Genomic DNA, 17385 nt, shown 5'->3' with positions numbered 1-17385 from the left:
TTATTGCCGCTTGTTTCCTAATGACTGGAATGCAGCTTCCAATATAAATCATCTTGCTCCCTTGGAAAAAAAAATTCAGTCCATGCCTACGGTTGGGTCAAAGGCATCGCCCTCTCCCTCTCCTCCTTTGAATGCTGAAGACCCTCCATAGCCCGGTGATCTCCCTCACAGGATTGTTGTAAAGCAGAACAAGAGAAAACAATCCTAAAAAACAGCCCCCAGACAGTCTGTGCGCATTGTGCAGCTATATGAATGATTAATGCACGCAGTAGGATGAAGTCGCTCCAGTTAATACGTTCAATGAATGAAACCAAAGGTGGAAAATTGTATAGAAAATACATATTTTCTTCTATTCTGTGCCTACTTTGAAAATAAAATAAAATAAAATGGTTTTGTGCACACCTTTGGGGAAGCAGGGAATCAATTTTTGCTTAATAGAGGCCACTTTCTAACAGCGACAATATAAAAGTGCTTCTTTGACGTTCTCCCACGAGAGTTTGATAGTCTCTCCTAGCGTAGCCATTTTTGCATATAAATTTGCCATATGCTATCAGAAGCAGTACATGGAGGGGCGTCTGAGAACTGCACACAGTAAACCAATTTTGCAAAGGTTATATATCTGTCAGTTGCAATTAAATCCACAAAATACCTTTAACTCTGAACTAAGGCTGTAACTACTACATGTTATGGCGGCGTGGCCCATTGGTTAGATAGAACGTGGGCAATTTCAAGTGGGGACATAGAGCAGGCAGGAAGGGAAATGCTAAACTCCTTCCCCACCCATTGCAATTACGGACGCTTTTCCGCAGACATTCTCCAATATTATGGGCAAAGCGCTGAGCACCCTCTCCCTTCCACCCCTTCGGGGCCTTAAATCCTGGACCTCTTTGTTGCTGCCCCCATCCACCACTGCTTTCTGGGTGGTTGTTGGAGGCCCCTTGTAGACCCGTTAGACTCAGTGGACATGAATCGCCCAGTTATTGTTGGTTTGTCTTGAGAGAGAATGGTGTACGCCTCCAGAACTGAAGTCGGACGCCTGGGCGGTGTGTATGGAGGTGCTGGGCTGCTGATGTGGTTCAAAGGAAGCAAAGCAACATGTTTGGCACCAGCCAGTGTGGTGTAGTGGTTAAGAGCAGTAGTCTCCTAATCTGGGGAACCGGGTTCGCGTCTCCGCTCCTCCACATGCAGCTGCTGGGTGACCTTGGGCCAGTCACACTTCTCTGAAGTCTCTCAGCCCCACTCACCTCACAGAGTGTTTGTTGTGGGGGAGGAAGGGAAAGGAGAATGTTTGCCGCTTTGAGACTCCTGAAGGCGAGTGAAAGGCGGGATATCAAATCCAAACTCTTCTTCTTCTTCTTCTTCTTCTTCTTCTTCTTCTTGGCTGCAGGAGTTGCCTGAAGGAGGCGTACAAGGTCTTAGGGACTCCACTCCGGATTTGTGTAGGGTTTACACCTTAGCCTTTTTTTCTTCCAAAGATAACCCTGAAAGCCGTGGGGTTTTTGCATCAGAGTTTTCTTTCTCCTAGATGGGCTACCTTCCCAGGTGGATGAGCCCCATCTGAATAGCCCAGTGGCCCGTTGACTTCATTGATAACAACCCAGTGCTTGTTTTCTGCCTATATTGGACTATTCCCTTAGGAAAGAAAGAAAAAAAATGCTAAAAAGAGAATTGTCTTTTTCGTGCTGTTTACAAGTCTTCTTTAAATGTTTTGCTGTGTACGCATAAATGAGTGTTTGAAAGGAGGGGGAAATCTTTGTTCTCTCTTTCTCTTTTGCTGACTTCAGCATATATCTACTTAATTTGCCCTTAAAAGTGGCAGGAACAGGAGGATTACAACTTGTGTGCATGTGTATGTTTTGCTTTTGTAACCTTTCTTTTTCCCTGACTCCTGCTATATGTTGACAACCAGATCAATGAGAGAAAAGGACATTCCCAGGATATCTTCCTTCCATCCACTGCATTGACATTTAAATGAACACCCATTGTTAACAGTTAGTTACCAGGTACACCCTGACCCCCCTGCCCATCCAGTTCCAGGAACTTTCCAAATTATTTACTCACATGAAAACCCCTGTCCCTTGAAGCCTTTTCAGCATATGCAATTTTCTTCTTCTTCTTCTTCTTCTTCTTCTTCTTCTTCTTCTTCTTCTTCTTCTTCTTTTCTCTCTCTCTCTCTCTCTCTCTCTCTCTCTCTCTCTCTCTCGCCAAACAGGCTTGGAATTTAATAGGATTTCCCTTAGTAATTCTACTGACCCCCCTCCCCCTCCCCCCAGACTGGCTCAAATATATAAATCTGGGAAGTTCAGCAGTTTAATGTTAACCTACAGTGTACAAAACCCACATGAATTACAGAGGCAGTTAATTAGCAAGATAGTTGTGTGATTTGCATAATACAGACGGCTTCATGAATAAAGACAAGCATCCGCTCTTATGAGGATGCTTAGTGGGGCTGCCTTGCGTGCGTTTGTTTTAGGGTAATTTGCAGAAATTACAACTTGGTTCTTAGCAGAAAGCCTTCCAAAGAAACAGGCTAGTTGAAATTGCACGGCCAATGTGGATTTAGGTATTTGAAAGTGACGTCTGCCATCTTGCCCCTTGCCCTGTTGCAGCAAAAGAGAAGGAAGTAGTCCTATTAATGGGCGGGGACCACTTTTTCCAAACGGCCCGAGTCAAGAGTGGTCATCCCCACATGAGTCTCATTGATAGGTGAGCAGTCTTTTTTTCACCTGATAGCAGGAATGGGTCCAACTCCTGCTTCACTGCAAAGGAGCACTTGGAAGAACATGGCTTAGAGTGTGTTTCCAGTTATTCCTTTGCAGGGCAGTTTGTGTTTGGCGCTGTTTCAATTCAGCACTGAATACAAGTTGTGCTGCTTTCGGCCGGATATCAGTCCCACTTGGGTGCTCTGATATCTGCCGAAAGCAGTGCGCTTTACATTCGACAGCAGATCGAAACAGCACTGTATGCCAGCCAGCCACAGCTGAACACAACCAGGACCACACTCCTAAGGCTTCAGAGTACAGCTGTAGCTTTACCTGCCCCACACCTGATGTCACATGTCAGGTGATTGTGGCCTGGCCAGAATGGCCTTGCAGGCCAAATTGGGAGGCCTTAATGGGCGCATGGAGCAGAGGTCCCCCACCAGCAGAATGGTGTCAGCGATATACAGTGTTAGAAGTCCTTCTTTCTGATTACCCTGACATCTCAGTTTAGTCATTTGGTGACTTACTACTTTGTGTGACACAGAGGCGCCACCTCTGGCTTACCTGCCCTAAATGCCTACAATACATTGGGTATCAGGAAAGATTGTATCTCAGGCTTGAGTTTGCAGGGCGAGGGACCAATAAATAGCTTGCAAACAGGCTCTCCCAGTTTCCTCGCTTGCTGCTAACACCAGTTAGCTTTTATGTATATTGCCCTGCAAGTTTTATACTGAAGAGCAACACAGAAGTCTAAATCAAAAACTAGCAAACCAGACTGGTTCTCCACTAGCTTGCGTTCAGCTCTTGTCAAACAGTACAACAGAGCTTTAACTGCAGTTATGTACAGTCATGTAGACTTCATTTTTGCTAGGGATGAGGACTGATGGGTTAAGCCAAAAGGCACATCTGATTTAGGTCCTTTTTTAAAAAGGCAGAAAGAAGGGAACTGAAAGCCAAGGAATATTCAAGTGTGACGAAAAAGGTCACCATATGTTTCTCTTCAGATTTTAATGTTTGTCAAATGCACAGATGGAGAATATAGATATATATATGGTATACAAATGCATGCTCTGAACAAATTTCGGCAGACATCTTCAATATCTTTCTGTGACCGCGATGGTGTGAATGAAATCATTTTGCAGTTCTCCATCCCTGTGGTCTCCAACATAGTGTTCTTCAGATGTCATTGGACTGCAGTTCCCAGCAGCTGCAGCCAGAAAGGCCTGTGGTCAGGGATGATGGGAGTTGTAGTCCAACATCTTCTGGAGGTCATAACATTGGTTACCTTTGCCCTAGCTCTTCAAAAAGAGTGCGTGGCTAAGTAGCCATATTCTCTATGAATTTGTTCTATTCACATGGGGCTCATCCACCTGGGAAGGTAGCCCCATCTAGGAGAAAGAAAACCCTTTCAAAGCAGCCAAAGTTGGTGGCCATCACTGCCTCTTGTTTCATTATTTCGGAAAGTAACTTTTGGGGAACGTTTTGAATTCTTCGCACATGTGTACACCAGAAGCCAATTCAAACTCATTTTCAGTGTTTCTGTGCAAAGTCCTCAATTCTCTCGTTCTCAGATGAGGTCACTTGTTCTTGTTGCCCAGGAGAAAGAAATATGTTTTTGAAAAATGCTTAATTAAGGGAATAAAAGCATTTGAATACATGGCAGGTGTTTTCATCCCCTTAAATTTGTTCAGTCATCAGTGTGCATAACTGAGATTGCATACTTGTGAGAGGAGAGGGGAAGGGCAAGGCACAATGAATTATGAAAATTAGGGGCTCGGTGTCAGGATGATGATGACGCGTCCTGTTTTTACTCCTCGAAATTGCTAGCTTTCTGCCGCTGACTTTGCAAGTGTATAGCTATTTCTCAGCTCCCCTGGATGCGGGTGGTGATGTCCTCAGGCGTTCAAGTCTAGGCTTTTCCTCTTGTTCTTGTTGACTGGGCAGGTTGTGGCCTCTAGGGGAATCACCTTTATCCCTAGGGCGATGAATTGTGATTGAAACACTTTCATCGCCCCCATGGTTATGGGCCTGTAAGTCTCTTAAAAAAAGAAGTTTTCCCCTTGAGATGTCCTTTTGATCTCCTCCTCACCTGCTTTCCTCCACCCCTTCTCACGGCCTCACATCTCCCTGCAGAGAGCTAGAGGCAACCCCAGGAAAATAGAGACAATGCCTTACACCCACAAAATCATGGATTCTGCTGCCTTTTGTAGTTGTCTGGCTTCTTCCATGTTGCTTTGTCTGAGAGACACAATAGAGAGCGGATAGGAATTAGGGGAAGAAGAGCAGTTGGTTACCTCTGGGCTATCGGGGCTGGCCCCCAAACATTTTGCTGCTTGGGGCTAAAGGTAAAGGTAAAGGTACCCCTGCCCGTATGGGCCAGTCTTGACAGACTCTGGGGTTGTGCGCCCATCTCACTCAAGAGGCCGGGGGCCAGCGCTGTCTGAAGACACTTCCGGGTCACGTGGCCAGCGTGACATCGCTGCTCTGGCGAGCCAGAGCCGCACACGGAAACGCCGTTTACCTTCCTGCTAGTAAGTGGTCCCTATTTATCTACTTGCACCCGAGGGTGCTTTCGAACTGCTAGGTTGGCAGGCGCTGGGACCGAACAACGGGAGCGCACCCCGCCGTGGGGATTCGAACCGCCGACCTTTCAATCGGCAAGCCCTAGGCGCTGAGGCTTTTACCCACAGCGCCACCCGCGTGGCGGGTGCTAGTGCTGGGCAAATTCATTGGTTTGGGTTCTCTCGGTTTCTCGTTTTCCCTAAAATTCAGTTCTCCACATTTCTGCTGCAATCTGTTGAGGGTTCTTTTTTCTTTTTTAAAAATCCTCATGAAAATTCTTCAACATAACTAATAAACAGGTTTTTGGTTTTAGTATTAGGTGCAGCTTTGAGAAATATGCACCAAACCGTTTCTCCCAGTGGCAGATATTTTTGTATGTCATTTCCCCTAAAATTATGCACATATGTGCACTCTAATATGTGCATTTTTGTACACATTACTTGACTGGAGAAGTTGGAATTGGACTCGTTTTTATTTATGTTGTATGTCCTTGTCTACCCCATAAAGCTTACAGAGAGAAGAGTTAATTTCCTTGTTACATTCACACACAAGACAGCTGAGTGGGAACTATGGGCTGGATTACTTCTTTAAAAGGGATACTTAGGAAGTAAAAACAATCCTTCCAAGTGCCAACCCTTAATTTTAGATAGGAGACACCTTCCCAGTGCTGGGTTCTGGCAGGTATTAGCTCAAATAACTCCTCAGGACAAAGGTCAGTATAGTTAAAGCTGTGGTTTTCCCAGTAGTGATGTATGGAAGTGAGAACTGGACCATAAAGAAGGCTGATCACCGAAGAATTTATGCTTTTGAATTATGGTGCTGGAGGAGACTCTTGAGAGTCCCATGGACTGCAAGAAGATCAAACCTATCCATTCTGAAGGAAATCAGCCCTGAGTGCTCACTGGAAGGACAGAACGTGAAGCTGAGACTCCAGTACTTTGGCCACCTCATGACAAGAGAAGACTCCCTGGAAAAGACTCTGATGTTGGGAAAGATGGAGGGCACAAGGAGAAGGGAACGACAGAGGACAAGATGGTTGGACAGTGTTCTCGAAGCTAGCAGCACGAATTTGACCAAACTGTGGGAGGCAGTGGAAGACAGGAGTGCCTGGCCTGCTCTGGTCCATGGGGTCATGAAGAGTCGGACACGACTAAACAACTAAACAACAACAGACTCCTACGGAATATGTTGGCCTGGTTTCTTTCCTCTTATTCGCTTGGAATTTATTAAGATTATGATTATAATTTCTGTTTCTGTTTACAGGCCTAACATAAGAGTATATGAGCCGTCATGGGAAGACATATTTTAGACTCTGGGTGTGAAAAGAGTCAGCTTTGGCTTACATCCTTTCGTATAGCCAAGTGATTGTTTTTAAGACACTACAGCAAATTGCTGCTGTTGAAGGTAACAGTCTTCTTAAGGTCAGGATGGAAATGTGATTACCTTAGCCACCATCCCACACTAACTGTAAAACTCAGTGCAGATAAACGCAGCTTACCGGTGTATTTGGAGAGCCAGTGTGGTGTAGTGGTTAAGAGCAGTGGACTCGTAATCTGGTGAACCGGGTTCGCATCTCCGCTCCTCCACCTGCAGCTGCTGGGTGACCTTGGGCCAGTCACACTTCTCTGAAGTCTCTCAGCCACATTCACCTCAGAGTGTTTCTTGTGGGGGAGGAAGGGAAAGGAGATTGTTAGCCGCTTGGAGACTCCTTAGGGTAGTTATAAAGTGGGATATCAAATCCAAACTACTACTACTACTACTACTACTACTACTACTACTACTATCTTCTTCTTCTTCTTCTTCTTCTTCTTCTTCTTCTTCTTCTTCTTCTTCTTCTTCTTCTTCTTCTTCTTCTATTACGTGTGCTTGCAGTTTCCTTCTAATTCGGTGCGTTTTTGAAGTGGTGCCTCTTCTTCATATATTTTTGCACAGAGAGGAGCGTTTTCCCGCCCTCTTGGCGATATGTCAAGGTCGGAGGAAGCTCTCTAGCATGCATGCACTGCTAGGAGCTTCACGCAGCCTTGAATGTGTCACCTACCATACACTTTCCCCCCTTTGAAGCAACTGCTTCTTTTATTTTAAGGTTCGCTTATTTTCTAGGACTGTCTTTTCATATTCATATCAGCCTAGGCGCTGGGGGAGGCAGAGAAGGGAAAGAAAGCCAAACAGCAGAAGAATAAGAGGACCACTTTGCAGAGCTAACGTGTTTGAGTGATGTTGCGTTCCTGAGAGCAACATATATATTTTTTCCTAGCCAAGGAGACCTCAGTAGATATTTAACCTCTTTGTTATTTAGAAGAAAGATGTACAGTGCTGCGTGCAAAGGAATATTTCTTGAGATGGATAAAATAAGCAGTTATATCTGGGCACAGCATAGCGCTCTGAACTGGTGCTCCTTTTAGAATAGAGGGGAAGGGGGAAGCTAGAATGTGTGGGTGCTTTGGAGTTCCTGCTTACCCAAGGAAGCAGTTGGATCAGGGCAACTGCAGAGGAGATGAGCAGGGCTGGGCGATATATCACTATATTGTCCAAAACGGGTTTGAAGTCCATATTGTGATATCAGTTTCATAATTTTTGACCTGGCAATGTATCAAGAACTATGTGTGTGTTACAGATAGGTAGCCGTGTTTTATTTTTTTATTTTGACTGTGTGTGTGTGTGTGATGCGTGATGCAAAAATCACAATGTGGGGAAAACCATAAAGCCAGCCAATGTCTCTGCATAGCTTCATTATTATTTCAGACATCGTATATTGCAGTGTTTAGCTGGTGATATATCGCAATGTTGAAAACCTGATACTGCCCAGCCCTAGAGATGAGTTGGAGGGGTAACGGCTATCGCAGATGCTACCAAGACTGTAGGCTAGTTCACACTTGCCTTTGCACAACTTAATTTCTCCCTGCTTGACAACCATGTGCTTTTAAATGATTGGCAGCTGAATGTGTGAAGGCTCCACGGAAAAGCACGGCATTTGAAATGATGTCAGTGCTCTACATACAAGGTTATTTCCCTGTAGTCCCATTCATTCTTGGAAGCCAACACTTGTCACAGTCTTCAGATGATAAATCCGCGAACCTCCCTCCATGCTGTTACTCAGGGGAAGGGCCATAGAACATAACAGCGTTTCTTCTGCTAGTCCACAGGCCATAGCAGAAGATCGCTCTGTGGTAGAGCATATGCTTTGTATTCAGAAGGTCCCAGGTTTAATATCTGGCAACTCTAGCCAGAGCTGGAAAAGAAACCTGTCAAAAAGCCGATTCCAAGTGGCATAGACAGCGCAATGCTGGGTGGACCAAGCAGCGTTAGAAACTTAAGATATACTGTATAATCTAGGTGCCAAATGGCTCCTTAAACCAGGGTTACAGTCACCAAAACTGAATGCCTAGTTGTCATTTTGGGGCAGATGGCTTGAAAGCCATATTTTTCAATACAACTTTTGGGTCCTTGAAATTCATTCCAGTTGTGTAGATAAAATACAACAGATAGAATTCTACTGGATGTGTTGTTAGTGTGTGAAAACAGTCCAGATCCAAGGTTCGCCAGGCATGGACCTCCAGATGGTGGAGATATCAGGCGCCATTCTGGTGCCCTGGCATCTTCACTTGGTCGCAAGTGGTCAATAGCCAGGTGCAAAATGTGTTTGGCACCCAGTGAATTTCGAACGCTGACCAACAGTTTGACTTCATTATAAGACCGTTTCCTGTATGGGTGGTGAAATTGTTGTTGTTGTTTAGTCATTTAGTCGTGTCCGACTCTTCGTGACCCCATGGACCAGAGCACGCCAGGCACTCCTGTCTTCCACTGCCTCCCGCAGTTTGGTCAGACTCATGTTTGTAGCTTTGAGAACACTGTCCAACCATCTCATCCTCTGTCGTCCCCTTCTCCTTGTGCCCTCCATCTTTCCCAACATCAGGGTCTTTCCCAGGGAGCCCTCTCTTCTCATGGGGTGGCCAAAGCATTGGAGCCTCAGCTTCAGGATCTGTCCTTCCAGTGAGCACTCAGGGCTGATTTCCTTCAGAATGGATAGGTTTGTTCTTTCAGTCCATGGGACTCTCAAGAGTCTCCTCCAGCACCATAATTCAAAAGCATCAATTCTTCGGTGATCAGCCTTCTTTCTGGTCCAGCTCTCACTTCCATACATCACTCCTGGGAAAACCATAGCGTGAACTATACAGTGGTACCTCGGGTTACATACGCTTCAGATTACAGACTCCGCTAACCCAGAAATAGTGCTTCAGGTTTAGAACTTTGCTTCAGGATGAGAACAGAAATCGTGCTCCGGCGGCGCAGCGACAGCAGGAGGCCCCATTAGCTAAAGTGATGCTTCAGGTTAAGAACAGTTTCAGGTTAAGTACGGACCTCCGGAACGAATTAAGTACTTAACCCGAGGTACCATTGTACGGACCTTTGTTGGCATGGTGGTGTCTCTGCTTTTTAAGATGCTGCCTAGGTTTGTCACTGCTTTTCTCCCAAGATGCAGGCGTCTTTTAATTTCGTGACTGCTGTCACCATCTTCATTGATCATGGAGCCCAAGAAATTAAAATCTCTCACTGGCTCCATTTCTTCGCCTTCTATTTGCCAGGAGGTGATGGGCCCAGTGGCCATGATCTTAAGTCTGAGCTCAGTTTTCGCTTGGAGTTAAAAGAGTTAAACCCATGCATTTTTGATGACTTGCAGGTAAAAGTGATGGTGAGAATTTGCCCGTCGCAAGGAACACATGACACATCGGAATCCATGTCATTTTTGAAGGTGGACCCGCGGAAAAAGCAGATCACACTTTATGACCCATCTACCAGCAGCCTTTCCAATGCTGGCCACCGAAGAGGAGCAGTAGCCGTCCCAAAGATGTTTGCCTTTGATGCTGTATTCCCCCAGGATGCTTCCCAGGTACCAGAACTGAGGATATAATGCTAATAATTTGGGTCGCTGCCGTGGCATTTTAATTTCAGCAGGAGAATTCTTCGCAGCTTTTAGGATGAATTCCCCCCCCCCTTTGAATTAGTTGGTTTAATTACTGGGAAGGCATGCTAATTAATAGTCAGTTCGCAAGGTCTCACGCTGTTTTAATTTAGCCCAGATGTGAAATTAAGAAGCAATATCTGTGGAGATAATTCTGCGCTATGAATACTTCCCTGCTGTACTTCCTTGTGTTATTTAAAGCAACACACACACACACACACACACACACACACACACAACCTGTGAATTGCAGTGGCACAGTTCACAATCACATGCCTCTCTAAGCCTCAGGTTCGGGAGACCATTTATAGATATTTTAGGAGGTATTCCACATCTATCACATCTTCAGGTGTTTAGCTGAGAAGGACACAACAGAGCAGTGGTTTTTATGCTGTGTTTTAAGGGTGTGGAGCATGTGAATTCCTAACCATGAAGATCACGGTTTCCAAACTTCAAACACTTTAGCAACACATAGCTCCAAAGCAATATGCTGATATTCTAACCCTTTCACTCCATCACTGTTCCTATTGTCCTCCATAAGTTGCAGGGGTAACTGACAGCATGTTGTACTCACATTGGTTCCCCACAACAATTTGAAACCTTCATCTCCCAGGGTTATTGTCACAGTATTATTTGTGCAAACCACAGTTTCCCCAACTCTGATGCATGGCAAACTGTGATTTGCTCAAACCAGGAAGTTAGGCTGGGCATCAGGGTGCACATGCAAGGGGAGGGAGGAGGTGGTGCATGAACCCTTGGACCCAAGGAACTTGGCAGTGTCATCCACTTGATTAATTAGAAGAAGAAGAAAGAGGAATTGGACTAAGGCAGGAATCCCCAAACTCAGCCCTCCAGATGTTTTGGGACTACAACATCTATCATCCCTAGCTAACAGGACCAGTGGTCAGGGATGATAGGAATTGTAGTCCCAAAACATCTGGAGGGTCAAGTTTGGGGATGCCTGGACTAAGGAAATGTGTGGGTGTCTGACAGAAGTAGGCTGAGACTAGGGGTAACGGGCCTTCATCCTCTGCAAATCTCCCTCTGCAGGTTCCATGTATGCCAATGTCTCTTTCATAGCCATGGAGACCAGAAAAGAAGCACGTATAAGCTTGATTTAATTTTTTGAATTTGGGATTTGAACGGTGCAAAAAGATTATACTGTAGACTTCTGATTTCTGTCAGTTTCAAAGCTCTGTCAAAACCTCACTTTTTCAAAATGTTAAGCATTTGGCAAGCTTTAGTGTTTGACAGACATCAAAGTAGAGCATCTAGTTCTACCTTGTTATTTGATATCCTGACACGCAAATGGATTGGAAATGCAAGGCAACCCAAACTTCTTGGAAGGCTGGAAGTAATGCAAAATGTGCTATAAAGTAGAAGCCAGAATGCAGTAAGAGAGCAAGTGTGAGTTGACTTGCACTTCTTTCCCCTGTGCCCCTGTCTTGTTTGAACTGGTGAGGTATGCATTTCTGCCACGAGGGGATAGCACGCTCCCTTCCCATATTGCTCACAAGTTTCCTAAGTTGCTTGGAAAGTTTTCTGTCTAGTTCAAATAATAGAAGGTGGCAACCAGTGCTTCACACACGCAACATATTGGGGTTTTCATTCCCTGTTCTCTGTCTGCACACCCCCAAAATCTGCTCTGGAGGAGGTCCTAACCCTCCAAAACTTACTTGAAGGTGCATGGTTGTGGGGCTGGAGGGGACAGAAGAGGAGGCTGTGTTGTGTTGGCTATGGACCAATAGTAAGAATATTTTTTTCGGGGTGTGGGAACATGACACAAACATCTTCCCCTGTAGACAAGACCCAAAAGTGTAGGGAAAGTTTGCACAAGTAACTCCTGCTTCCTCTTTCTCATTATTTCCGTGCATTTTCCAAAATGCTTCCCCCCACCGTGGGTTCCAATGGTTATAGTTCCCATAGCTAAGATAAAACAAGAGAACTTTCAAAATTTTAATTTGAAGCTCCAGAATCCGTCCGCTCGTCCCCCCGCCTTCCCTAAGCCAATGTCTGGTGGAGCTCCTTAGCAATGAAGCTGCTGCTTATTACTAGGAATGCATGGATGAGATATTATATTAGCCCTACGCTTCGATGGAGAGCATCTCCTTTGTTACCGAGGTCATAAAATTGATACTCCATGGGAGCTGGGATAATGGGATACGAAACTATTGTGGGCTTAGATAGTAGCTTTTATTAGAGGGGGCGAAAATGAGATATAGACACTAAAATAATACGACTAATGCCGTGAAATGCGCAACAACATTGTGTTTGGGTTTTTTTTCTCGTGTCAAAGGCATGGGAAAGCACATGCCGATTACACGCTCCGTGACGGGTTTCCAACTTCCCTTCTAGGCTGAGGTTTGTTCCGGAACAGTCGCAGAAGTAATCCAGTCTGTCGTGAACGGTGCAGATGGCTGCATCTTTTGCTTTGGCCATGTCAAGCTTGGTGAGCTCCCAAATTCATTACAGTTAATTACTATGTCAGTCTGGTAATTACATGCTGTCAGCCCTTGGAACAATAAACCTGGAGTATATGAATAGATTAGAATTTCTTTTTAATTAGCTTTGCAAACTTCTCCTGCTTTATTTTTGCATTGGGACCTTAAGGTTCCCCCCACTTTTTCTTTCAATCCATTGGTGGTGGGGGGGGGAGAGGGAAAATTCAGCCACACACACACAGAAACATACACACTCGTTGCTTCAGGAACAGCTCTTTTTTCTTTTTTTGGTAGGGAAAGGTGTGACAAAAATCAAAAGATCCATAAGGCTTCAAGAAATTAATTGGCTGGGGGCGGGGAGGGGAAAGTTAGCCAAGACTGGGAGAAATTAATTGAGTTTAATACCAAAGGATTAATAATGACATACCCGAAAGGTACTTTTTACATCTGTTCTCTCCCATTGTCTCTGTGTTTGGAGTTATCTGTAATCCAAGGCAGAGTTGCCCAACCTTTTATACCAAGTGGGCCACAAGAGTACTTTTAACTTGGAACCAGTGGACTGCACACTATCTTGTCATGCACACGTGAGGTTGGAGGGAAGTGAGGCCAAAATTTGACACCCCCTGCCCAAAGCTGGCTAAGCTAGGCGCCCAGCTTTAGGAAGGAGGTGCAAGGCTCTGGCAGCGTCCTAGAGCCCTTGCACGCCCTTCTCAAAAAACAGGCAAAGCACCAACTAGCCTTTGGGAAGGAAAGGGAAGCTCTCTTGGACCCTGTCAGGGTGCGCAGGGGCCTCTAATGTTGCCAAAGACAACCCAAAAAGGCTTTGAGGGCCGCACATTGGACCACCCTGATATAAGGGCATGTTCTAACAGGGATATTTTTTTCTGATTCCTGAAAGACAGATAGTTTCTTCTTACGGCTGACTCCCAATCTCTCAGCTGCAGAGAGCTGCATGGGCGATACAGTTATGGGTTGTGGAGTTCACGGTCAACCCCCAATCACCACAAAGCGGAGAAATACTTCAGACTCTTAGCTTCCACTTCCAGGTTCAATGAGGGGAAAGTTATTTCACCTCACAGTGTCCCTTGAGGCATCTTGAGTGATGTCACCTCTTCTCTGCCCCATAGGCACAGTAATTGACGGGATGGGCAGTTGTGTTAAAGGCAGGCAGCCATCTTTCCCTTGAGGGCGGACTTCCAGGGGCTGCATGCCAGGGGTCAGCAGGGCCTGAGGTAAAAGCGGGTAAAACAAATGAGGGGAGTCCTAACTTTTGTATAGTTGGCGACATTTCAGTCAGTCGTAAGTTTCTTCACACAGACACATGAATGCATGTCCAGCTCTGAGGGCCTTCTGGCAGTTCCCTCGCTGCGAGAAGTGAGGTTACAGGGAACCAGGCAGAGGGCCTTCTCGGTGGTGGCGCCCGCCCTGTGGAATGCCCTCCCATCAGATGTCAAGGAAACTTACTGACTTTTAGAAGACATCTGAAGGCAGCCTTGTTTAGGGAAGTTTTTAATGTTTGATGTTTTATTTTGTTTTTAATATTCTGTTGGGAGGTGCCCAGAGTGGCTGGGGAAACCCAGCCAGATGGGCAGGGTATAAATAATATATTATTATTATTATTGTTATTATTATTATTATTATTATTATTACTCTGTCCGTCCACTCTGGGTGCAGAGGAAGTCCAGTGAGGTGTGTGGCCTGGGTAGAGTCTTAATGGGTGAACAGAGAGGCCTGGCATTTGGCCCCTGGGACTAAGCTTCTCTACGCCATGAGCCACACAGGAAGCGCAACACAGGAACCTACAGGGCCAAAGAGAGGCAAAATGGAGAACATCCCTCCCCTACTTCTTTCTCTTCAGTAAGAAGAAGAGTGCTGATGTGCACACCCGTTGCCTTCCAGAGCAAGACAGCACCGGGGCTACTGCTGTGTGCTTGATGATTATAAAATTTCCGCTTTCCCTTCCAGGCAAATCCTACACAATGATTGGAAAGGATAACTCCACCCAAAGTCTCGGCATTGTTCCCTGTGCCATCTCGTGGCTCTTCAAGCTAATCAATGAGCGGAAGGAGAAGACCGGCACTCGTTTCTCCATTCGAGTGTCTGCTGTGGAGATCAGTGGGAAAGATGAAAACCTTCAGGATTTGTTAGCTGAAGTAGCCACCGGCAGCCTGCAGGACGGGCAGTCCCCAGGGGTCTATCTGCGTGAGGATCCGATATGCGGAACTCAGGTAGGTGATCTCAGGGCAGTTTGGAATTCTGGTTTGCCCTTGTTCCCTGGTTTATTTATATAAATGTTTTTTAAGAATTCCTTTCATCTGACAACAATTCTCACCAATTTTAAAGACGATACTTTTTAATTGCTTTTTTTCCATTTTTAATCCCTAATCCCAGAGTGTACATATTTGCTTCCATTAGCACCCTTGAGGCTTGCTCTGTTCAGAGAGGGGGGGGGATCAGTTACCCCGTCTTAATTAGTCGTTTTCTTGTTTATATTCCAGCTTCAAAATCAAAGCGAGTTAAGGGCCCCGACAGCAGAGAAGGCTGCTTTCTTCCTCGACGCAGCCCTGGCAGCCAGGAGTACGAGCAAACCCGAGTGCAACGAAGAGGATCGGAGGAATTCGCACATGCTCTTCACCCTCCACATCTATCAGTATCGCATGGAGAAAGGCGGAAAAGGCGGAAGTACGTTGATCTGTCTCACATTTAATTCGTACTGCCTTCGCTTATTTTAGAAGAGTGAATCCATGTGGAACCGGGTTAATATTAGCCAATAATTCATTTTGCTGGGTTGGGGCAATTGTACGCCTTTGCAGACAGTCTCATCTGCTTGGCCAATGGGATTTTGAAGGAAGTTCTATCCCTTTCTTTCAACAAGCTCTTCCCTTTGACATATCCTTGCGCCTTTTCAAGTTGGTTCATGCTGCATGAAAGTAAGCTGAGTTCTTCAGGAGCCATGACTTAAATACTGACTGCCCCTAGAATTTAGTGCATTGGTCAGCCAGTTCCGCCTGTTCACTGAAGCTTTACATCCATCCACCCATCACCATTTAATTCCATGACGGATGGCCATCTGTCATGGATGCTTCAGCTGAGATTCTTGCATTGCAGGGGGGTTGGACTAGATGATTCTCTGCCATTCCAGCCAGGGTTGGATCAGCGAGTGTTGTGTAAGTGGTGTTGCTGTTGCTTTTCAGTGTCAGGCGGACGCAGCCGTTTACATCTCATTGACCTGGGAAGCTGTGAGAAGGTTCTAAGCAAGAGTCGAGATGGAGAAGGCTCCTTCTGCCTGTCTCTGTCCGCCTTGGGCAGTGTCATTCTGGCCTTGATCAACGATGCCAAACATGTGCCCTACAAGTAAGTGCACTGTTCTACCCATGTGAAACTCGTGGCCTCTGACCTGATTTTCAGATTGCTTTTCAAAGCCTTATCACCTACCTATAGTCCAGGTCAGATGGTGCCTTAAAGGTGTTACACTGTTGGACGTTACAGCCCCAGATTTAATTACTTCCTTCTCCAAGCAATCAGAAAGGATTCCGCTGTGTCCGGATAATGTCCACATGTAGCTGCTTCCTGTTAGTTCTTTCCCCCGACCCCCCAAGAAAGCCTTTCCCCCAAGTCTCTTGTAAGGCCAGCCTTGTTTTGTTCCTTTTAGTATGAAAGCAGTGGGAAAATAGCACAGGTCTTAACAAAGAATGGGAAAAAATCATAATTTATCTTGGAGACCGCTAGAAGCAAATGAAAATATTAGCAGGCTTACAATAACGCTTGTAATGTAGCAAGTACTATGGAGACAATGGAGTTATACAAAATACAGATTATTGGGAAAGATGCAGTAGAAAAGGTTTAATAATAGGACCCATGGAGGGGAGGTGGGAAGTCAAGAGATTTGGAGGAATCTGTAAATGTGGATGTGTATGATTGTATTGTTACAGTTTTATACTTGTAAAACCAAATAAAAATTATTTCAAAGAAGGGGAAAAAGAGAATAGCACAATAAGGCGCATGCTATTTTAATTTTATTGCAAAATTGGGCTGGATTGCTTTCTTCTCCTTGAAGGTTATACATGAGCATGAGATGGCTCATGCATGGAAAATCTCACACTCGCATATAACCTTAGAAAACAAACACAAGTGAATAAACTACAAGTGGTGCTTAGGAAGCCTAAGGAAAGAATTGTAAGTTATTATAGACACTGAGCCATTGCACTCAGGGCCTGCTTAAAGGCTTCCTATAGCAGCTGGTTGGCCATTGTAAGGGTAGGGTGCTGGACTAGACAGGCCTTTGGTCTGCTCCAGTAAAGCTTTTCTCGTGTTTTTATTTGTGTTTCTCTCGTGTTCCCCAGGGACAACAAACTGACCATGCTGCTGAGAGAATCGCTCGGGAACATCAACTGCAGGACGACCATGCTAGCTCACATATCGGATTCCCCGGCTAATTATGCAGAAAGTCTCACAACAATCCAGCTTGCCTCCCGTATCCATAGGATGAGGAAGAAGAAATCCAAGGTTGGTGCGCAAAACCAGCGAAGCAAGAGTTCTCTCCCCTACCTCAGAATTCCTAAACCTAGGTCCCCGTGTGTTAAGACTGCAGGTCCCATTTCCCCTGACTATTGGCTTAGCTTGCTAAGGATGATGGGAGTTGTAGTCCAACAACTTCTGGAGACCAAGGGTTGAAGAACAGTGTGGTAGACTATATAAGTCTAGGTTGCTATACTTGACC

At 45.4% G+C, this 17385-nt stretch overlaps 1 protein-coding gene across 4 annotated transcripts in view; it reads left to right on the top strand.

Annotated features, from left to right (window-relative positions):
• The window catches only part of KIF26A (kinesin family member 26A), a 173149-nt gene that overhangs the window by 140168 nt on the left and 15596 nt on the right, over positions 1 to 17385 (top strand). For all 4 annotated transcript variants that reach the window (XM_082216417.1, XM_082216416.1, XM_082216418.1 and 1 more), the window contains 6 exons: positions 9943 to 10152; positions 12580 to 12673; positions 14631 to 14893; positions 15164 to 15347; positions 15860 to 16019; positions 17009 to 17171. In XM_082216417.1, the coding sequence (XP_082072543.1) occupies positions 9943 to 10152; positions 12580 to 12673; positions 14631 to 14893; positions 15164 to 15347; positions 15860 to 16019; positions 17009 to 17171 (1074 nt within the window). The remainder of the gene's footprint in view (positions 1 to 9942; positions 10153 to 12579; positions 12674 to 14630; positions 14894 to 15163; positions 15348 to 15859; positions 16020 to 17008; positions 17172 to 17385) is intronic.

The sequence above is a fragment of the Podarcis vaucheri genome (genome assembly GCF_965113315.1).
Source record: "Podarcis vaucheri genome assembly, chromosome: 1".
NCBI lineage: Eukaryota > Metazoa > Chordata > Lepidosauria > Squamata > Lacertidae > Podarcis > Podarcis vaucheri.
This window is presented reverse-complemented; position numbering and strand designations above follow the sequence as displayed.